General features: G+C 42.6%; 1 protein-coding gene across 5 annotated transcripts in view; it reads left to right on the plus strand.

Annotated features, from left to right (window-relative positions):
* ATP8A2 (ATPase phospholipid transporting 8A2) overlaps positions 1-23,084 on the plus strand; it is a 651,919-nt gene that overhangs the window by 313,552 nt on the left and 315,283 nt on the right. For all 5 annotated transcript variants that reach the window (XM_045376972.2, XM_045376974.2, XM_065533079.2 and 2 more), the window contains one exon: positions 17,108-17,280. In XM_045376972.2, the coding sequence (XP_045232907.2) occupies positions 17,108-17,280 (173 nt within the window). The remainder of the gene's footprint in view (positions 1-17,107; positions 17,281-23,084) is intronic.

Consider the following 23,084-nt stretch of genomic DNA (forward strand, 5'->3'; position numbering starts at 1 on the left):
ATTTCTGTGCGTAACTATAGCGGAAGAAAAAGCAAAATTAAAAAAATAAATAAATAAACAACAAACGTAATCACCATTCTCTGTAATTTAGACTTTTTTTTGTAGTAAAAAGTGCCATGCAGCTTTCGTGAAGATACTGGTATCTGTTAGCTGCACTCCATTGCCATGGCCCATCTTCTCGACCTTCCACTCTTATTGTGGGTTTCCCTGAAATCAGATCCTGCCTCCCCCTCCTCTGCAAACACCTTATAGTTTTGAGAGATGATAATCAGGCGTAAAATCCTTCCCCTGAGTCTGAGTCTGGGACTTCAGTCACCTTCAGCCTGAGAGGCTGGAGCAGGCTGGCATGCTCCCCGGCAGTTGTTTTCTTAGTTGGTGTGCTGCTTTAATTGGCCACAGTTCTCCTCATCTGTCATGAAGACTCTTAAAGCTCATACAAGAGTAATTTTCCCCACCTTCTTTATTACGAGTTATTTTCTCTTGACGGGGCACACCACTGACTCTCTGGAAGGCTTCTCTGCTCGCTTTCTCGAGAAAGCCGTTATTTGCTGAGTTTCTGCAGGCTGGCCGATTGAGTTACGGCCCCAAGAATGTTGAACCTGGTTCTCAGCTGCAGGATGTCTTTCCCCAAAGTTATGGTACTGCTAGGCCTACCCTGAGGATTCACATGTGTGTATTGGTTTACAACAACATTCAAGCGTCGCCTGAACTCCCCACCCCGCCTGCCGCCAGGTGGGTAGATTACTTTTAGGACGATGAGGTAGTGCTCTCACAGGGGCTGGAGCTCACGGTTGGCCTGCAGTATAAGCCCGTTCCCTTCTGGCTAGTTTCACATACATTTATGGCTTGCTTTTACACCTGATAGGCTTGCTTTGGGTTTTCAGGAAAAAAATTCTTCATGCAATCGGGGAGATTCTGCGGTCATTTACCGTAAAAGGTTGAAAGCTCTAATAAGGTAAAACATAAAACAAACCCAGAAAGTAAGCATTAATTGGATCTCTAAGTATTGCATTTGATAAGATATACGTAGTGAAAGATCATAAACAGAAAAGTGACTTGCTGATATTACAGTTTGAGGTTATTTTAGTAATGGTGTATAGGATGAAATAGACCAGGAAACAACTTGGAAGGAGGGGCCTCACGTTCGCACATTGCCCTTAGACATGAAGCCTGTAGCAGCTGCAACATCCAAGGTGAGGTTGTGGTTGAGACTGTAGTGAGCAATTTGTATGCAGTTCTGCATCACCACTGTCCGTGTGGGCTGCTGTTGGTCCTCTTGCTTGTTAGTGTTCTAGACATGTAAGTTTCTCAAAATGTGTGATTTCGTAGTAGAGTCATATAATTCTACTAGATCTTGTGTGTAGTTTTATGTGTGTGGACTGATACTTATGTGGGTTTCAGTCTACACATTTGTATTTTATTCTTGTCATTTGAGTTCTGAAATGATAGTTGGCAGGAATGAATTCTCATCTCAACTGAAGTGCCGGGTTGCCCTTGCTTTCCTCTAACCAGTAGGGGGAGGTAGGAGCCATGTGGAATTACAAATGGTGGCCTTGTGAAAGCCTCTTCAAGTGTTGTTCAGTTTCAACAACAACAACAACAAAATGCTATCCAAACCATCATTTCCTTTTTTTAAAAAAAATTATGAATTTTTAGTCATTCTTGATTTTGTGGCAAATTGATGGTCAAGAAGGCCAAGTTGAGCCTGCAGTGGTGTTTTGTTTGGACAGCACCGTGAACATCATTAGGTGGGGGCAGGCACTTGCCAGTTTTCCACAGTCCTCACTACTCCTAATGTCCTGGCATATCTTTTTTACCTGTGCGGTGCCTTTGGGTCATTTATTTGCATGGTACACAAACACAAAGTACATTTTCATATTTCTTCCTTAAAGAGAATCAAATAGTAAAGCAGATTTCTATTTTTGTTTGTTTCTCCAGTTGTCTTATAACTGTGATATAAAGTGAACAATGAGATGCTTAAAAGGTTTGAGAGGAAGCAAAATTGCTAACGAATAAGCTATAATAACAAGGCTTCCGTCCAGGATAATATTATTAACCAGCTAGTTAGCCCTTGAGTGTGTGACATGGATCTTATTGATTGCGCTTAACAGAGTGGGAAGTTTGTATGTTTCAAGTTTACTGTGTGAACAGTCTTAATAGTGAATGATTCTGGTTTAACCTTTTTCAGTCTTACTGGAAATAGTTTTGCTCCTGCATTTCCTTTATTCCTCAAATGTTGCTGAATTAACTCAGGCCTTGGAAAGCCCTGAATAGTCATCTCCATTTCACATACTTCTCTTATTTTTTCAATTGGAAGTGTTGATCTCAAGACAAGCTGAAGTCGGAGCCTGCTTGCATTGATCTGATTGATTCTGCTGTGTGCTCTGCTCGGCCGCCATGGCCTTCTTCTGGAAAGACCGTATCGAGTTCGTCCACTGTTGTGAATGAAAATAATCAGTTGGTGAAAGCACAAAATTAGAAACCTCTTGGTATATTTATTTCTGTGTCTCAAGAATTCTGATTTAAAGCAGACTTTATTCCAAGTAATGTGAACAGTAGGTCGTTCAGGAGTCTCGGATGAATCAGTGTTTTCTTCCCTCCTCTCCAAGAAAATCTATTTAAAGCAAAGGTCAAATCTGTGCTGGATTTAGAACCTATTAAATGTAAGTCTGGAAAACAGAGCCACTTCTCTTTTTTTTGTTCTCCACATAGTTTCAAGCACTGGGGACACTGGTCTTCTGCAAGTCATCGTCTCCCACGTATTCCTGGTGTTTGTAACTTTTCTTTTTTTCTGGAGGCTGGAGTGTAACATGTAGCATATATACTTGAGTGAATTTGAGCTCTTTTGAGTCTTGGGCTTATTACATTTAGAAATAATTTAAACCTCGAAAGTTGTCTTGGAAGAGTTTATTAGGCTTAGAATTATACCTGCGAAGAATGTATTAATATATATATTAATCAACTCATTTAATCTGCTTAAAAATTGACTCCTCCTGCCTGTGGCTCCTCCCCAACCCCTCCTATCCTGTCACCCTCTGGCCGCCTCCATCTCCATGAAGGCTGAGAAGCTGTAGTTGGAGGTGACAGCCTTAGACACAGTCCCTGCCTGGGCCTCACACTCAGTTACCAAGCCCAGTCCCCTTTGCTTCTATAAAGACTTCAGTCCTGCTGCTCCCTCCTCCAGGCCGATTAGATATGTGAGTGATGGCATAGTCTCTGAACTGGACTCCCTGTTTCCCATCTTTACCTTTTTTCTGTCATTCTTTCATTCAGTAAAGATTTGAATATACCCTGCAGGCCAGGCTGCGCCCTCGGCCCTGGAGATACAATCGTGAAAGAATCGGCCGGGAAATCCCTGGCCCCTGCAGCTGATTCTCTAGTGGGGAGGGTGGACGGTGAGCAAAATGTGTCAGTGAAAGACGTAGAAGATGGAACATGGTACGTGCCCTGAGGGAAATGGAGGAGGAAAGGGAAATAAGGAGTTTGCATGGGGAAGTGTGATTTTAAATGGGGGCGCTCAGGAGGGCCTCCCTAAGAAGCCACATTGAAGTGGGGTGAGCCGCATGGAAATCTGGGGGGATGGATGCAAGGGAGCAGCAGGTCAGCCTATTAGAAGAAAAACAGAAAGTTGGTGGGGGCTCTGGCATGAGACGAGGTCAGAGGGGTGCTGGGCCTCGCCAGCCATCAGAAGGCACTTGGCTCTTATTCAGATGGAGACCAGAAGCTTGGGAGGACTTTGAATGCAGTGGCAGGACCTGCCTTCCATGGTAACAGGGTTTCTCTGCTGGGTGGAGGCTCAGGGACAGTTCAGAAGGCTGCTCAGATGGTCCAGGTGAGGGAGGGTGACCCCAGCAGTGGCCTGGTGAGATATGGTCAGGGCCTAGATGCATTTCAGAGGCACAGGCAGCATTATTTGGTGATAGATGGAATATATGGGGCATGACAGAAAGGAAGAAGAATGATTCTGATATTCTTGGTGTGAGTACCTGGAAGCATGGAGCTGTCCTAGACTGAAAGAGATAGAAGTGTTCACTGCTGTGTTTCTCTGGGTGGTGGTCCATAACTATTCCATGCGGGGGGCGTGCGGGCATGGGAGGGAGGGGGCCAGGAACTCAGTTTGGGGCATGCTATATTTGGGATGCCTGATCGGACTCCTGTTTGAGATGAGTTCTGTCCTGTTGGAAATCACAGAGAATAGGGCTCATAAGGAGCGTTTGCAGAACGGGCCTGTGGGGCAGGAACATGAGGGAGTGCTCCAAGGAGACCCCTGTCTCCAAACCAGAAACTTACAGCCGCCCTGGTCGTCTTGATTCCCACTTTTAATGGCGAGGTGGGTCCAGAGGAAAAAACAAGCAGTACATGCTAAATGACAGTGACACTCAGTATCCCAGTATCAGGGAGGCAGTAGAGACTGGGAGGCACCTGGCCAAGAGCGTGTATGTTTATTTCTCAGGGGTAACAAGTTCAGTGGGAACATGGGCCCGGAACTCCCAGACACTGTAATGTTTCAAGAGAAGCGAGATAACAGAGTTTTCTTGTGGAAGCTCTTGGCTTTTAAATTTTGGCTTAAAAATATATTTTTTTAATGGGATGAACAATTAACCTCTTGTCAACCTACTGATTGTATTTCCTGGTCACTCAAATTCACTGTCAGGACATTTCGTGCACTGAAGTACAAACTGTTCTACTTCCGTTCCCAGGTAAGTCTCAGTCTTGACCGCGGCCCTGAGTGCCCAGGATTCTGATGGGCTCCTGCTTCCCAAACCCTGCTTGGTTTTCATCCATGGCTCTCGACAGCTCATGACACCGTGTTCTGTTTTTATTGGTGTAGTGTCTGTCCCCTCACTAATGTGTAAGCCCATTGAGAGCTCGGCCTTTGAAGTTTTGTGCACAGCTGTGTTCCTATAGTCAATGTTTCATGACTGCTTATTGACTGTATGAATGGCCAACCAAGCTAAAGTCTCAAATACTTTCCAAAATGTTATCAGAAGGCCCTTGTCACTGCCCCAGTGCCGAAGGGAGTCGTGGAGCAGAGGACAGCGCATGGCCCACAGCGGCCATGAGCGGAGTGCTCGGCCAGGGTCAGGAGTTCAGGAGGCAGCAGATAGTCCCCAAACAAGAGGTGGCAAGCGTTTCTTCAGCACCTGCAGTTTGCTAGGTGATTTGTTTGTTTGCTTTTTTCACCCGGTGGGAGTGGTAAGGAGACGACCCAGGTGATCTCTTTTTCCATTCTTTAGCCAACATTGATCGAAAGCTTATGTGATCCACAAAGAGCAAGTGACAGCTGCCAGATGCTCATTTGAAATGTATAGACGCTAACGGGGTCATAGCAGTGGAAGTGACTCTCATCAGGCTGTCTCCAGGCACAGCAGTGTCCCTAGAGAGCAGTTCTGGGTATTCCAGGGCCTAGAGAGGCTTCCTGATCCCCCACCATCCCAGGAGGCCTTCCCATCGCAATCCCAGGGAGCAGTAGGCGGCTCTTAAACCAAAGAGCCAGCTCTCCCTCCATGGCATTGATACTCAGCGACTTCTGATCTGCCGTCGCTTGATCCCCACCCCTCCCCAGTTCTTTGCTTGTTGCTTTCTTAGGGATTGGCTCCTTTTTCTGCTGACCACACACCTATTATCCCCATTTCCTTTCTGGTCCCCTCACCGTTCACCGAGCACTGTTGATTCTTTTCAGTAAATACACTTCTTGGTTTTGTCTGTTATCGCAGGCAGGGGTGATACCATAGGCAGAGGTTAGGCTCCCAGCATCCTAAACCTCTTTAACTGACCTGGGTCCTTGTTCCAATCCATCTTCCATACTGTTGGTGGGTGATCTACAAATAAAAATTCAAGTGTGCTATTTCTATCCATACAAACCTTCACAAGCTCCCTGTAGACTCTTGGATGAAGTCCAAGTGCTTCCTCCCAGCCTGCCAGAGTCCCCACCCTCCAGCACCTTCCTGACTCGAGCCTGTGGCTCCCCACACTTTACAGGCCTGGGATACTCCCTGCGCCAACAGCCAGACATGCGGGGATCTCTGGCTGTTTTGTGCTGTTGTGTCGCTGTTTCATTCTGAAACTCTTGGGTCTCTAGGATCCTGTGCACATTATAGGCCCTTCCTGCCTAAGAGTTAATCACAGGATTTTGTTTCTTGCTCTGTATTTGAGTGTTAACATCTATCTCCATGATCTTCACTACTTGCCAGTCTGTGTAGGATAAAGAATGGTGAGGAGAGCCCGGCCTACCCCAAAGCCCACCCTCACCCACCCTGGTTGGTTATGGCTTCTGCACGGCCAGGAGTCTTTGGCCAGGCGTGTGTCAGGGAGAAGGTGAGACTGCTTCCTCACTCTCTCTTCAGTGCTGAGGCCACCAGCGGAAATGAGATGTTTCCTACATTTTTTGCTTAATTTTTTCACTTACGGATTTTTTAAAGTTTATGTATCCTAGAGTGTGCCACTGCCATTACCAACTGGAGACTCTCATGTAGAAAGTATTTCCAGTTTTAAATGTGGTAACAGTGTCCCATGTGAGCATGAGAGACTTTCCTGATATAGCAGAGGATTTGTAGACAGCTGTTCTTTTCTCTCCTGAACTCTCTCTGTACTCCCCAGCGCCTGATGATTCAGGGAGCACCGAGGAGGTCCTGCTGGCAGGGCTTCCCAGAACCATGCCCTGTGGGCTCACCCGCAGCCTGGGAGCCTGTGGGGGACAGCCCAGTTTCAGCCCTTTCTGTCTGGCACCTTCGCTTCGGCAGGTTCCAAATGTGAGCCTGTGCTCCCATTTTCGTCCCGTGGCTATGATCTTCCCTGCCAGTTTGCACAGCCTGCAGCTGCCACACATGCACTTAGAATATTTTTAAATGATCTCCCTTCACTGTTTCTCTTTCAGAAATTTGTCACTGTTTTCATTTGCTGTTTGCACAAGACTAAATACAGCCTGGGCACATTATATTAGCTAAGAGTCAAAGAGACCTTGGACACAGTAAGTGTGGTGACTGTGTCTTCAAAATATTGAAGTTCTAAGTTTAAATCTCCAGGAGTCAGGAAGTTAATTAAGTTGAGATTAACATGTTCATTTTCTTATACAGCATCTGTGAGGTTTGCTTTAAAAGTTTTAGCATGTCTTTTAAGAAACTGGTTTTATCTTAAAGCAGATAATGAGTTCAAGAATTGTAACGACTGCACCACTTATGTGCTGCTTATGTTGATGGAACATATATCAACATTTGTCACTGTTAGCCAAATAAAGATCTTAATGACATTAATAACGCTTTATCTTCCTTTAGTAAAATTTACCTGATACACTTAATCACATAGTTATTAAAAACGCTCTTTGTAAACTTAAGTTGTCTAGAAAATAATTTATCTAGTAGTTTCATTTTTAGTTTGTAAATGTAATCCCCATTGTGCTCTGTTTGGGCACTTGATAATTTTCCCAATTATCAAGGAGACTTTAGAAATAGTAAGCGGAACGGCCGTATCATTAATATGTTAAAGTTGAAAATGTTAATCCCCAAAGGTCGGGCAATTAATTAAGCGAAGGTTGTTATGTTCATAGTAAAACTATTCCTAGTTAGAGTGATGATATTAAATGTGGCAGTGATTCATTGTGTCCCTGAAGTATACAGTGACTTCCAGAGATCCACTCTGGGCAAATGGTGTGACAAGCAACTGTTCCGTGGGATTATGGAGGTCATTTTATACATAGCTGAGTGGTGGCTTGCAAGTGCTGATTTCACATTCTTGGAGGAAGATCACACTTTGAAATAATTTTCTTGTAGAAAAAAACCATCTATTTTAAGGCGAATTCCATGTTTTAAAAACTACAAAAAGGATCCACAGTCAAGTAGTAAATGCTTCTTAAAACATATGCATTATTTTTAAGAGATTACTGTACAGAGCTATTCAATGATTTATTTAGCATATAAGAGGATTCCTGGTATTAAAATAAAAAATTTAGTTTGGGGGAAAAAAATAAGCGTATTAAGGGTTGCTATTTAATATCTTTTAAGAAATGAAAACAGTAAATATCTTCAGAGTTTTTTTTTTTTTTTTTTTTTTACCTGAATGATTTGAACCCTGTCACACTGTTAGTCAAATTTTCTTTCAGTAAATAGTAGTAATTAATAGTGTTCAAACTTTCTAGGCTCTGGAGGCCAACTACATAAATAGTCTCTTTCTTATAAATGATACTTGATCATTAACCACATGGCCAGTTTTCTCTTATTCATCTCACTTCCTGAATCTGTCCTCTAACACTGCCTGGGATGCTTTATCAGGAAAATGTGGGTTTTTCAGAAATTTGTGATTTTTTTTTTTTAAAGAAAGAAACTATAATTAGTGTATCTTAGCTACCCTGCAAGAGAGCTTCTTAGACAAGGCAAGCCCATGCATACAGTATGTCCCTGGTGTTTTTTTTTTTTTTTTTAAGATGGAGTCTCGCTCTGTTGCCCAGGCTGGAGTGCAGTGGCGTGATCTCCGCTCACTGCAAGCTCCGCCTCCTGGGTTCTTGCCATTCTTCTGCCTCAGCCTCCTGCCTAGCTGGGACTAAAGGCTCCCACCACCATGTCCGGCTAATTTTATGTTTTGTTTTGTTTTTTTTTTTAGTAGAGACGGGGTTTCACTGTGTTAGCCAGGATGGTCTCCATTTCTTGACCTCATGATCCACCGGCCTCAGCCTCCCAAAGTGCTGGGATTACAGGTGTGAGCCACCGTGCCCGGCTGTCCCTGGTGTTCTTGAATCATCCCACTGTATGTGTCTTGAAATCTCAGCAAACAGAAATTCGGTTCATTCATTAAGCATTTAAAAGGTCTTCAACACACCATTGGTTATTTGGGAAATGCAAATTAAAACTACTAAATCTAATACTACGCACCCACTGGAAGGCTAAAGTTAAGGAGACTCAGCTTGCAGGTGTTGGTGAGCATGGACTAGTGGCAGGGCTCACCTGTGAGCTCACCTGGGAACCCACAGTGACTCAGGCACTTTGGAAAACAGCCTTATAGTTTCTGGGAGGTTAAATATGCACTTGCTCTGTGTGTGTCTATATGTGTGGTATGACTGGGTAACTCCAGTCCTGGGTTTCTACCCAAGAGAAATATAAACATAAGTCTGCACAGAGACTAATCACATAGATTCATAGAAGAATTATTCATAATATCCTCCAAGTGGAAACAATCCAAATGTCGAATAATGGGTGAACACCAAAACATGTTGTGCTGTGTCCATACATTGGAATACTGCTTGGCAGCAGAAAGAATAAACTATTGACATGTGCATTAATATTGGATGAATCTGAAAGCATCAGGCTAAGTGAATAGGCCACACAGAAAAGACTGCAAACTATGATTCTGTTTATGTAACATTCTAGAAGAGGCCAAACTGGAGTGAAAAGAGGTAGACGAAAGGTCAGCAGGGCCTGGGGTGCGGGAAGGGACTTGTGTGCAGCATGGAAGGAGGGAACTTCGGCGATGATGAAAGGGTTCCGTATCTTGATTGTGGCCAGGGTTACCTGACTCTGTGTACCTTTGGCAAAACTTGTTGAATCGTGCGCTTAAAATAGGTCAGCTTTACTGTATGTCAGTTGTATCTTAATAAAGCTGATTAACAGAAGAGTATTTCTGTAGAGGCTTGCATGCTAGTATGAATTCAATAAATTGGGTTCGCTTATTGTGAGAAGGATAAGAGTTTTTTTTTTTTTTTTTTGGAAATAGAAACATTTTGTGGGAGGGTGGGGTGGCCAGTGTAGAGAAACGTGTCATGGGGTAAGTGAGAAAAGATAACCTGAGAGTACCAGACTGGCACCTGGGTGCTTGCAGGTGAGAAGCCAAACATCTCTTGAAAATGGTTGCTTAATGCCTGTGAGATATCATCCTGTCTTCCTTTGAATTATTGGTGTTATAGGTAGTCCTTGAAATGTTATACGTTTAACAGAAATTTCTCTTGTCTACTTATGGACTTTAAATTTAGGGATATTCCTAGATTGGAACAAAGCAATATTCAGAGCAAAAAGGTACAAGCTTTACCTGCCACCAGCAGCTGCCAGAGTGGAGGCCTTATGTAATTACTTCGGCTTCAGCCTTGGCAGCTTTTGTTAGCCCAGAGTGGATTTGCTATATTTGTGCTTTGAATTTTACCATTTACACTCTTTAAGTTCTATAAATACAAAAGCATTGAGAGTATTAGTGCTGTCAAGAAAGAGGTGTGATTATGTTGGAAATGAACGTGATAGTAAAAAGAACATGAAAGTGGCAGGAAAATGGTGACTGCAGCTGCACTGGGTGTGGGAGGCTGGGCAGGGAATGATCTGAAGAATGGGGGAAGGCGATGGTGAGAAAAGACACAGGTGATGGTCGTCAGGGGACAGGAAAAAGATTCATGGAGGGGAAGAAAAAGCATTGAATGTGTGGGATAAAGAAAGAGCATTATCATTAGATACTCAATAGCCCAATTAATTGAGGAGAAGGAGTCTGCCCTGGAACTCGAAGGCTAAGCATGGTGTGGTTGAAGTGCCGCTAATGAAACTTGAACCATCTGCTTTGGGCATGGTCAGCTCTGAGCCCACTGGAATTTGCAGGACATCAAAGTGAGGGCTGCAGCAGCTGCTGCTCCATGGCGTCGAGGAAATCCGTCACGGCCCTGCAGAGCTGACGGAGGAAGAGGGCTCCTGCCTGTGCAGATTTCAGTGGTGCTGGAACCATTCAGTTTTGAAGCAAGACTCGTGCCATCTGCAAATTGGTAGAAATGCATCTAGGGTCTAGAAATTTTCATCTGTCCTGGCTTGTTTATTAAATCCAAAGTGATTAACAGTGGAACCACCTTTTGGATCCTATGTACCCCTAGGTTGAGCAGGGCTGCACTTCCACTTTCAGGGTTCACCAGATGAACCTCTGAGGATCCTCTATGAATCAGCAGAGGCATGACATCTCCTGAGACTGGAAGGTGGTACTGTCTGTGGTGATAACATAATTTTAATTTATAAGCTGGGAATGCAAAGGCAATACTGACCTTGCTAAGAAATGTGAGGTTCACGGGAGGACAAAACTGGGGAAAAAGGTAGGGAACAGTTGTCAGTAACAGTCACTCACTTTCGACATTAAATTGTGTGTGTGTTTAATTGTGAAGGGAAATACAATGGTAGAACATGCACCAAAAGCTAGAAATAGACAGTTTAACATTAACACCTAAAAGCAAATTCTATCTAAGGATTTTGGAATATTTTTTAATCTTTCCTGGTATGAAACCTCCAGCCCCGACTTTCTATGCCCCTTATAACAGCTAAGTCCATTGTAACTTTCAGTAATTGGCTTTTTATTAAAATAAGAGACTGTAGTATAAATTTTAGCAACTGGACTAAACAGGCATTAACAGGCCCTGGGATCCGACCATAATTTGTAACATCGTTCCTCTGGGAAAATGGATTCTAAGTGCCCAATAACTACCTTACAAATAGACTCTTGAATCATAGTCCATTTGAGAATAAGGAACTGTTTGTGATAGTAATACCTTCGATTGGCTCGCTTGAGAACTGCACAGAAGGGACCTATATTCCACCACATGTGTGTGGTGAACCCAGCTCGTCTGGGTTTGATCAAAGATTATTGCCGAGTGGGCATGGAAAGTGCAGGAATTAAACTCAAAGCGGAGGCTGGAGACACGTCAAGGATGGCGTTAGATGGACCTGGAGAGCTCTTAGTGGTAGGAAAAAAATTTCAATCCCAGAGGCCAAGGAGTGTGTCTGAGCAGATGAAGGGCAGGGAGAGAAGAGAATGGCAGGGTAAGTAGGATTGAGAACCAGTCATTTTCAAGCAAAATGTAACTCAAAATGTACCAGGAAGGCTGAATAGCCCACAAGAAGGTCAGAGAAAGAGACGTCCATCAGATCTGCCTCGCTCTCTCTCTTTTGTTTATGTTTATTTATTTATTTTTATTTTATTTATTTTGTCTGTCACAAAATACAGGTTGGAGTGCAGTGGCATGATCTTGGCTCACTGCAACCTCTGCCTTCCAGGTTCAAGTGATTCTCCCACCTCAGCCTCCCGAGTAGTTGGAAATACAAAGGTGTGCCACCACACTTTTCTAATTTTGGGGTTTTTGTTGTTGTTGTTTGGAGATGGAGTCTTGCTCTGTTGCCCAGTTGGAAAGCAGTGGCACAATCTTGGCTCACTGCAACCTCCACCTCCTGGGTTCAAGTGATTCTCCTGCCTCAGCCTCCCAAGTGGCTGGGATTACAGGCACGCACCACCACACACATCTAGTTTTTTTGTATTTTTTGTATTTTTAGTAGAGACCGGGTTTTACCACATTGGCCAGGCTAGTCCCTCTCCTCCTCCTGCCGAGGAAGAACAACCATGTGTTGGCATCCAGTCTGTCCTCATGTGTGCTGCAGAAATAACCCTAAGTAGAGAAAGCACCCTGCCTACGGTGACCATCAGTGTCTCCATTTATGCTGTGCCCTCTTACAAAAAGCCACAGGCAGTGGTCTCCACATTTCAGAGATTTCTGTTCGTCACTCTTTCCCTCCTTGGATCCAGGCATAAGTCCAGTGGGGAGGCCCATGGGTCTAAAAGGCACTGAACGAGACTGGGCCTCTACTGTAGCACCTGGCTGCTCTCCCTGGGCCAAATCTGTGTACCTTGTCTCATCTCTTTGGTGACGTGCTTCTCAGGCGGTTTTTCTGTCCTTCATTCATTGACCCCCAGCAGGCACGCCCTCTAGAATTTCCCACACTTACCTGAATTTCCTGGTGAACACACCCAGGCTGTCAAGCTGGCATTTTCCCAAGTCAGGATAATTTTTTGCTCTCTACCCAAATTCTAAAGGGCAGGCTGTTGTTTTAGATTAGGAAGGCATAGATGTTTTCAGGATGCTTGTTTGAGATTCAGAATTACAAAGCTAATTGACAATAAAAAGTACAAAGTTTTCTTTATTTTAGAGACAGGCTGTTGCTGGACTGCAGTGGCATGATCATAGCTCAGCACAGCCACCAATTCCTGGGCTCAAACGATCTTTGCCCCTCACCCTTTTGAGTAGCTGGGACTACAGGCTTGCACCATCATGCCTGGCCAATTTTGTGCCTTTATGTCCCTTTTTTTTTTTTTGTAGTGACAGAGTCTCACTCTGTTGCCCAGGCTGGTCTTGAACTCCTGGCCTCAGGTGATCCACCCTCTTCGGCAAAAGTGCTGGGATTACAGGCATGAGCCACCATGCCTGGCTTCTTTGTTTTTAATGAAAGTCCATTTAACTTTTATGCATAGAACATTATTCTGTTAATGATTTGTCTATTGTAGGCATACCTCAGAGATACTGCAGATTTGGTACCAGTCCATAGCAATAAAGCAAATACTACAGTAAAGCAAGTCACACTATCTTTTTTTTGGGGGGGGGGGGGTTTCCAGTGCATATAAAAGTTATGTTTACACTGTACTGTAGTCTATTAACTGTGCAATAGCATTATGTCTTTAAAAAACCCAATGTGTATGCCTTAATTTAAAAATACTTTTTGCAAAAATATGCTAGCGATCACCTAAGCGTTCAGCAAGTCATAATCTTTTGCTGGTGGAGGGTCTTGCCATGACGTTGATGGTTGCTGGCTGATCAAGGTGGTGGTTGCTGAAGGTTGGGGTGGTTTTGGCAATTTCTCAAAATCAGACAACAATAAAGTTTGCTGAATCTTTTGACTCTACCTTTCACAAAGGATTTATCCGTGGCATATGATGCTGTTTGATAGCGTTTATCCACCATAGAACTTCCTTGAAAACTGGAATCAATTATTCCAAACACTGCTGCTGCTTTATCAACTAAGTTTATGTAATATTCTAAATCCTTTGTTGTCATTTCAAGAATGTTCACAGCGTGTTCACCAGGAATAGATTCCACCTCAAGAAACCACTTTCTTTGTTCGTCCATGAGAAGCAACTCCTCGTTTATTCAAGTTTGATCATGAGGTTGCAGCACATTGTCGCATCTTCAGACTCCACCGCTAATTCTAGTTCTCCCGTTGTTTCTACCGCATCTTCAGTTACTTCCTCCACTGAAGTCTCAAACTTGTCAAAGTTACGCATGAGGATTGAAATCAACTTCTTCCAAACTCCTGTTCATGTTGATCTTTTGACCTCCTCCCATAGATCGTAGGTGTTCTTAATGACATCTAAAATGGTGAATCTTTGCTGAAAGGTTTTCAATTTACTTTGCCCAGACCCATCAGAGGAATTACTATCTATGGTAGCCATAACCTTATGAAATGTGTTTCTTAAATAATAAGACTTAAACTCTAAATGACTCCTTCATCCATGGGCTGCAGAAGGTATGTTAGATAAGCATGCATGAAAATGACATTCATTCATCAACATGTCTCCATCAGAGCTTTGGGTGGCCCAGTGCGTTGTGACTGAGCAGTAATGTTTTGAAAGGAGTCTTATTCTGAGCAGTAGGTCTTAACAGTGGGCTTAATATTCAGTAAACCATTCTATAAACAGATGTAGTGTTAGCCAGGCTTTGTTTTTCCATTTCTAAGAATTGATTTAGCATAAATTTTCAGAATGGTAAGTGAGCATTGGCTTCAACTTCAAGTCACCAACTTCATTAGCCTCTAACAAGAGTCAGCCTATCCTTTGACACTTTAAAGCTTGGGATTGACTTCTCCTCTCTAGCTATGAAAATCCTAGATGGCATCTTCTTCCAATAGAAGGCTGTTTCATCTGCATTGAAAATCTGTTATTTAGTGAAGCCACCTTCATCAATTATCTTAGCTAGACCTTCTGGCGAACTTGCTGCAGCTTCTACATCAGCACTTACTGCCTCACCCTGCACTTTTATGTTATAGAGACAGCTCCTTTTTTAAACTTCGTAAACCAATCTCTGTTAAGCTACAGACTTAACACAACTTCCTCACCTCTCTCAGCCTTCGTAGAGTTGAAAAGAGTTAGGGCCTTGCTCTGGATTAGGCTTTGGCTTAAGGGAATGTTGTGGTTCCAGACCACTTTCTCCATATCAGCAATAAGGCTGTTTTGCTTTCTTATCATTTGTGTGTTCACTGGAGTAGCTCTTTTAATTTCCTTCAAGAACTTTTCCTATGCATTCACAAGTTGGCTAACTGGTGCAAGAGGCCTTGCTTTTGGCCTATCTAATACATGCATAAATACATGCTAATGATGGCATGTATTCACTGCCTGAAGTAGAAGTGTATTTTCCTTGATAGGGGAATTTCTTTTTGTTTTTGTTTTTTGTTTTGTTTTTTTGAGACGGAGCCTCACTCTGTCACCCAGGCTGGAATGCAGTGTTGCAATCTCAGCTCACTGCAACCTCCACCTCCCAGGTTCAATCAGTTCTCTTGCCTCAGCCTCTTGAGTAGCTGGGATTACAGGTGCGCGCCACGACCCCCAGCTAATTTTTGTATTTTTAGTACAGATGGGTTTTCGTCATGTTGGCCACGCTGGTCTTGAATTCTTGACCTCAATCAAGTGATCCACTTGCCTTGGCCTCCCAAAGTGCTGGGATTGTAGGCGTGAGCCACTTCACCTGGCCCAGATAGGGGAAATTCTTGATGAATAAATAGTAACAGGAGGAAGAATGGGCTTTACTGAGTGTTTCCTGTATGCCATGCTCCGTGTTAAATGATTTATGTTGATTAGTTTTCGTTCATAAGAAAAGTGCTATGAAGTGTTTTTAGCTCCCTTTTACGCATGAGAAAATGGCAATTTAAAGAGGCTAAGTATCTTGCTGAAGGTCACAGAGGTAACAAGTAGAGAGCTTGGACTAGAACCCAGGCCATCTGACCACAGTGCAGGGCTCTAGACCACATCTTTCTTAAATATATCTTTATGAAATTGTCAAAAGTCACTTATTGAGAATAAACACTAAACAATAAGACAGTTTTTTGGAACCTGTTTCTCACTTTTTAATAGTAGCTGATCCTCAATATTACTAGAGGTAGAAGGATTCTTGTTCATTGAACATATTTCTTTAAGATTGCAAATTACGTTATCATGTAATAAATTGCATATGAATGTTAATTAATAGTCATCTTCCAGACAGAATAATTTCAGCAGAATTCTGTGTTTCCCGATTAACTTAAACTATATTTTTTATGAGCCCAAAATTACATTTTTATATTTGAGTGAGATATCCTATTCATAGTCATAAATTCACTGTGAAAACAACATCTTTTTTTTTTTTTTTTTAAAGAAACAGAGTCTCACTGTGTTGTCTAGTCTGGAGTGGTATGATCAGGGTTTACTACAGCCTCCACCTTCCAGGATCAAGCTATCCTCCTACCTCAGCCGGGACTATAGACATGCAGCAGACATGCAGCAGACGTGCACCACCATGCCTGGATAATTTTTTAATTTTTTTTATAGAGATGGGGTTTCTCTATGTTGCCGAAGCTGGTCTTGAACTCCTGGGCTCAAACTCCTGTCTCGGCCTCCCAAAATGCTTGGATTACAGGCATGAACCACCGTGCCCAGCCCATTTTTTTTTTTAATCTAAAAAATGTTTCTGTGTTTTAATTCCATGTGATAATGGACATTACACCAAGATGCTTTTAAGACTGGTAGTAATGTTTTGGCAGGTGTCGGCAGTTTAACTTGATTAGATACTTTCTATAACATGGGACAAATGATCAGCTTATTTCTTCCGCTGGCGATGCATGGAAAGAATGGTTTAATCCGAAGATCTCAGCAGGATTCAAATTTAATGTTTTGTCATATTTTTATATCCCTTGATATCTTTTGGATGCTTTAAAGATTATCTTGTGCAAACTGAGAAATGTTAGTGTTTGCCATTCAAGTTCCAATAATGCTATCTTTCCCCAAAAAGCACATTTGTTTATATGGAGTTTTCTATTCTAGGGGCACCAAGAATAATGTGTATGTCGTGTAAGAAGTGGATTATTGTAAATTTCAAACAGATCTCACTGTGAAGATGTTTGCACCCATAAAACAGACCCAGAGGGCATTCCAATGAAATTTTAATGTGTAAATGCACAAAGCTGAACTGTTAATATATTTATATCAGAATCGGCGTGTTCTCATTTCAAGAAGTTTAATTTTAAGTTCTATTTTGTTTTTGGTATTAAACACACAAAAAATGTGATTTTCCCCTGTACTCTTGTTTCAGGCCACAAGGGCAGCCATTACTCAGCACTGCACTGACCTTGGGAATTTGCTGGGGAAGGAAAATGATGTGGCCCTCATCATCGATGGCCACACCCTGAAGTACGCGCTCTCCTTCGAAGTCCGGAGGAGTTTCCTGGATTTGGCACTCTCGTGCAAAGCGGTCATATGCTGCAGGTAGGAACATGCAGGCTGTGCACAGTTCACGCTCTGCTGTGTCTGTATCCTGTGTTTATATGAAAGAAAGGGATGCATGGGAATTCTAGGTTTAAAGTTTCATATCTAAAAAAGCCAAAACAAAAGTACGAATTTATTTTTAACTGTTGGTGCACAGATTTTGCAGAGGCAGTTAGTGGCTTTTACATTTCGGTTTTGTTTATTGTCTTCTGAGAAGATAAAAAGAGTAAGGACCAGGGCTTCCAGTCACATTCACCATGGGGGATAAATTGGAAAAACACTGGCTCAAGCCCCTTTGAGAAATTACTGGGGTCCCACTTACTGCACATGTCTGAGCTCAACTTCCAAGACTTATGGGACTTTGATGCTTCCTTTCTGACGTTTGTTGGGGTATTTCTTTTCAGTTGAGGAGGCGTTTGGTCAGGTTCATGTGATAGCAATTTTTGTGGTAAGATCTAACCAGAAATCTTTGTAAGTTCTTCATGGAGTCTGGGAAGTTTTTTTTTTTTTTTTTTTTCCCCCCCATTGGCAGTGGTGGGGTATTGTTACATTCCATTGACTGCTGACTACATGGAGGTCTAGTTCTGATAGAAATATAAAAGTCGGCCGGGCGCGGTGGCTCACGCCTGTAATCCCAGCACTTTGGGAGGCCGAGGTGGGCGGATCACAAGGTCAGGAGATCGAGACCATCCTGGCGAACATGGTGAAACCCCGTCTCTACTAAAAATACAAAAAAATTACCGGGCGTGGTGGCGGTGCCTGTAGTCCCAGCTACTCGGGAGGCTGAGGCAGGAGAATGGCGTGAACCCGGGAGGCGGAGCTTGCAGTGAGCCGAGATCGCGCCACTGCACTCCAGCCTGGGCGACAGAGCCAGACTCCGTCTGAAAAAAAAAAAAAAAAAAAAAAAGTCAGAATTCTAAGGACAATAAACCCCTAGAAAGATGAGTGGTCACAGAGAGCTGGAGGGGCTGGCAAGTGGAGCATCAGTAGTGGAAAGGCACGTCACTTTTATGCCTGTGGTCACAGGATATTCAGGGACCATAGGGATAAGGACAAATTCAAATGTGTTTGAAACAATGAATGATGAGTCTGTTGTACCTTTAAGTCAGGAAGCCTGGTGCAGCTGTCAGGGACCTGGTGCAGGGAGCAATGGCCAGAGCACCTGAAAGGGAAATACACTGCTTCTGGGTTTCAGGATGGCCTCCTCCTCTTTTCCTCAAACAGCTTGATTGTGATACAATTCACATACCTTACAGTTCACCTGTTGTAAAGCAATTCATTGGCTTTGAGTATATTCACAAAGTTATGTAACCATCATCACAACCAATTTTAGAACATTTTCATCACCCCATAAGGAAACTCCTGTATCCATTATCAGTTAATCCCATCTTCCTCCACTCCTTCACCCCCACCCCAAACAACCAATCATCTACTTCACTTGGCTCTCGAATTAGCCTGTTTGGGACATTTTCACATGAATGGAGCCATAAAAGAGATGTTCTTTTTCTGACTTCTCTCCATCCCTGTTGTTGCATGTGTCAGTACTTCGTTCTTTCCATGGCTGAGTAATATTCCGTTGTTTAGATGTACCACATGTTTATCCATTTCTCAGTGTATGAGAATTTGGGTTTTTCACACTTTTTGACTGTTATGTGTAATGCTACTGTGAAGATTATGTGCAAGCTTCTGTTTGGATATGGGTTTTCGATTCCCCTGGGTATGTACCTAGGAGTGGAGTTGCTGAGTCACGCAGTAACTCCGTGTTTAACCTTTTGAGGAACTATGAGATGGTTTTCCAAAGTGGCTGCACCCTTTCTGTTCCCACTGTCTATATGCGATTGTTCCGGTTCCTCTATATCCATGCTAACACTTGTCACTAGCTGTCTTTTTGATTAGTTAGTCTCGTGGATGTGAAGTTGTATTGCATTGGAGTTTGGGTTTGAATTTTTCTGTTGATTAATGATGTTGATCGTTTTTTCATGTGTTTATTGGCCATTTGTATATCTTCTTTGGAGAAATGTCTATTCAAATCCTTTGCCCATTTTTAAGTTGGATTATCTTTTTATTATTGAGGTATCAGGGTTCTTTAGCTACTTCATCAGATGGGTGATTTGCAGTTTTTGCCCCGTTCGGTTACCTTTTCACTTTCCTGATGGTATTACTTGCAGCAAAATTATTTTGACTAAGTCCAATTTCTCTATCTTTCTCCTTTGTGCTTTTGGTGTCATAGCTAATGAGCTTTCTTTTTAGAGTACTGATCCTGTGCTTGCTTTCCTGGAATATATTTGAGCAGTTTAGATTAGGGCTATGCAAATGGAAGGAAGGATGGAAAGAATGGTGGGGAAATACTTTTATTCATAAATTTCCCTTTGTTTCTTCATTGTAAGGCTGCTGAGTAGGTGGGTACCTAATCATATGAATTGCTCCACACTGGAGGTTGTTACTACTCTACCTCAGAGCCGTGAGTCACGGTGAGTCAGCCGCTTCTGCTGTCACTGCCCTGTTGATCAAGGGGTCGTCCCCCTGACTTGCTGGTGGACAAAAACAAGTAACAATGTGGAAAAGTCTGGTAAACTGTAACCCAATGCAAACATGCTAAAACCTTGTAAGTTTTTAAGAGGGAAATCAAAATGAGTCCGTTGGATTCTCAGGGGAGAGCCAGGAATGCCTGTAACGGTTTACAGGAACATGCTCTTTTCTTGCCAGGTGCTTGATACTAAAATACACACACACGTGCACGAATGCACACACGCGCGCGCACACACACACGCGCACACACACACCCCCATACCTTTTTCCCCTTCTCGCTGTGACTGCTTCACAGTGCTTTGTGTGTCTCATAGGCTGTATGCTTGAAGACTTCTCAGGGGAGTTCAAACTGGAATTGGCACAGAAAGAGGAAATTTCAAATTAAATACTGCTACAGTCTACAAAATGGAAGCATTAATTGAAAAAGGGAATTTAGGATAGTGCATCATTTTCTTGCTCTTGGAGACATTTCCTGGCTGATCTCATACTTAAGGTTTTAAAAAAATCAACATGTACTTAAAAATAAAAGAAAAAAGTACTTGTACACTTCAGATGTACTTACTAGTCATGGAAATTTTAAACTTAAGCTAAATTCAATATGTGGCTTCAAACATAAATTTGACCTTAATTTTCACTTTTCATCTTCAAAATATAGTTGTGAGAATACCTGTTTCTCTAATAATGGAAAAATAATTTTTTTTCAGAAAATAACTGGCCTATGAAGTCATGAAGCATGTTCTTATCAATATTGATTCAGAGATTGGTAAAGTTGTATAGAAATAAATACCTTTAAACTAAAACAGTATTTTAGGTGGCAACAAGAGGGAAATGCAAGAATTTGTTAAATATGTTGCTGAAATTAGAATCAAACAATTTCCTAATTATGCATTTCTGTACCCAAATATTTTCCATATGGTTAAAATCCTAGAGAGGTCATGTATAGTCAGTGCTCCAGTACAATTTAGTTTGTGTCTGGCAGGGATGTTGCCATGTAATTTGTTGAAGTGCAAACTGGTCCAGTCCAAGGTTTCTATTGTGGGCTTGCAAGTATTGTGACATTTACATTGCAAATTTCTAGTGTCATGGATGAATAAAGAGAAGGAGACATGGTCTTTGGCGTATAAGTGCAAGTAATGAATAAGAGACTGTGTTATTGTATTTGCCTCTATTCCTTTGCATCTCACATACATCCCAATTCCTTGAAACCAGCCCTTAGTGAAGAACGCATAGCCGGGGCTCCATCTGGCCACACGCAGCAGACTCCCTTTTGTTCTAGATTTTCAGATCCTTTCAGCATCTGGTGTTGAGGGTTCTTCCCTTGAGGGGTTCTCTTTTTCTTCAGTGGCACCTTTCTCTTCTCCTTAGTTATCTGTCTCCTTTATGGGCTTTCTGGCTGCCTGTGAAATGTTGTTTTCCCAAGGTTTTACCTCTGGTCCTATGATGTTCCCACTCTGCATCTCCCCATGTGCCTTCCATCTGATGTGTGGGATGGCCTCGTTCATCTTATACATTAGTGACTTCTCACACCAGCTTCACATGGAATCATCTGGAGAACTTTTGTTTGTTTGTTTGTTTGTTTTTGAGACAGAGTATTGCTCTGTCGCCAGGCTGGAGTGCAGTGGCACGATCTCAGCTCACTGCAACCTCTGCCTTCCAGGTTCAAGCAATTCTCCTGCCTCGGCCTCCCGAAAAACTGGGACTACAGGCGTGCCCCACTAAGTCCAACTAATTTTTGTATTTTTAGTAGAGACGGAGTTTCACCATGTTGGCCAGGATGGTCTCGATCTCTTGACCTCGTGATCTGCCCACCTTGGTCTCATGAAGTGCTGGGATTACTGGCGTGAGCCACACTGCACTCAGCTGAGAACTTTTTAAAAACATATTTTCCTCAAAAAGCTAAATCTGGAAAATACCATATGACCCAGAAATTCCACTCTTAGGTAGGTGTACACCCAAAAGAATTAAAAACAGGCACTCAGACAATACTTGTATGTGCACGTTCATAATGTTCATAGCAGCACTGCCTGCAGTAGCCCCATACTGGAAACAACCCACGTGGGAATCCATGCAGTGGAATATTACTGAGTCATAAAAAATGAAGTAGTGATGTGCTACAATGTGGATGTACCTTGAAAACAGGCTGATTGGATGTACCTTGAAAACAGGCTGAGTGAAAGAAGCCAGTCACAAAAGACCACATATGATGCCATTCCTGTGATATAGTCAGAATAGGCAAATCCACAGAGCCAAGGAAGCAAGCTACTGGTTGCCAGGGGCTGGGAGGAGGAAGAATGGCACGTGACTGCTTGGTGCGTATGGGATTTCCTTTTGAGGACGATGAAGTGTTTTGGAACAGGCTACAGGGGATAACTGCACAACGTTGTGACCATGCAAAATTCCACTAAGTTGAAAATGGTCGATTTTATCTTACGTGATTTTTACCTCAGTAAAATATAAATAAATGAATAAAAGAATTCATCCATTTAAATGAAATGTTTGTTGAATTAAAAAACTGAAATGTTTGAATGAAAGTTCACTCATTTGAATGAAATGTTGATGACAAAAAAATGAATCTTTTGAGCAGAAGTTTTGTTATTTTAAATGAAAGGTTTGTGGAAAGAAAAAGAGTCTGATTCCCAGGCCCTTCCTCAGAGCAATAAGATCAAAACTCTAGAAATTCTACAAACTCCCGATGGCACCTCTCTTTTCCTTCGTTATCTGTTGATTCTGATGAGCAGTCAGGGTTGAGAAGCCAACTTCCACCATCTGCTTCTCCAGCGTGTCCCCTCACTTCAGCTCCAGATCTGTACATCCAACCGCATCTAGGGCTTTTTTTTTTTTTTGAGACAGTCTTGCTCTGTTGCCCTGTCTGGAGTGCAGTGCCATGAACACAAACACAGCTCACTGTAGCCTTGACCTTCTGGGTTCAAGCGATCCTCCTGCATCAGCCTCTCAAATAGGTGGGACTAGCGTGCCACTATGCCTGGTTAATTTAAAAAAAAAATTTTGTAGAGCTAGGGGCTTGCTATGTTGCCCAGGCTGCTCTCAAACTCCTGGGCTTAAGTGATCCTCCTGCATCCTCCTCCCAAAGTGCTGAGATTATAGGCATGAAACATAGTGCCAGGGCCTTTTGACAGCGTTAGCAAGCATGGTTTTATATGTAGGGGACCTTCAGAGAGATTGAACCATATAAGCACTTTATTACATTGAAGTCAGAAATTAAAGTCTCTTAATTTGTTTATCCTTTTCAGGATCGTATTTAGTTTTATAAATAA

Source organism: Macaca fascicularis, chromosome 17 (genome assembly GCF_037993035.2).
Source record: "Macaca fascicularis isolate 582-1 chromosome 17, T2T-MFA8v1.1".
Taxonomy (NCBI): domain Eukaryota; kingdom Metazoa; phylum Chordata; class Mammalia; order Primates; family Cercopithecidae; genus Macaca; species Macaca fascicularis.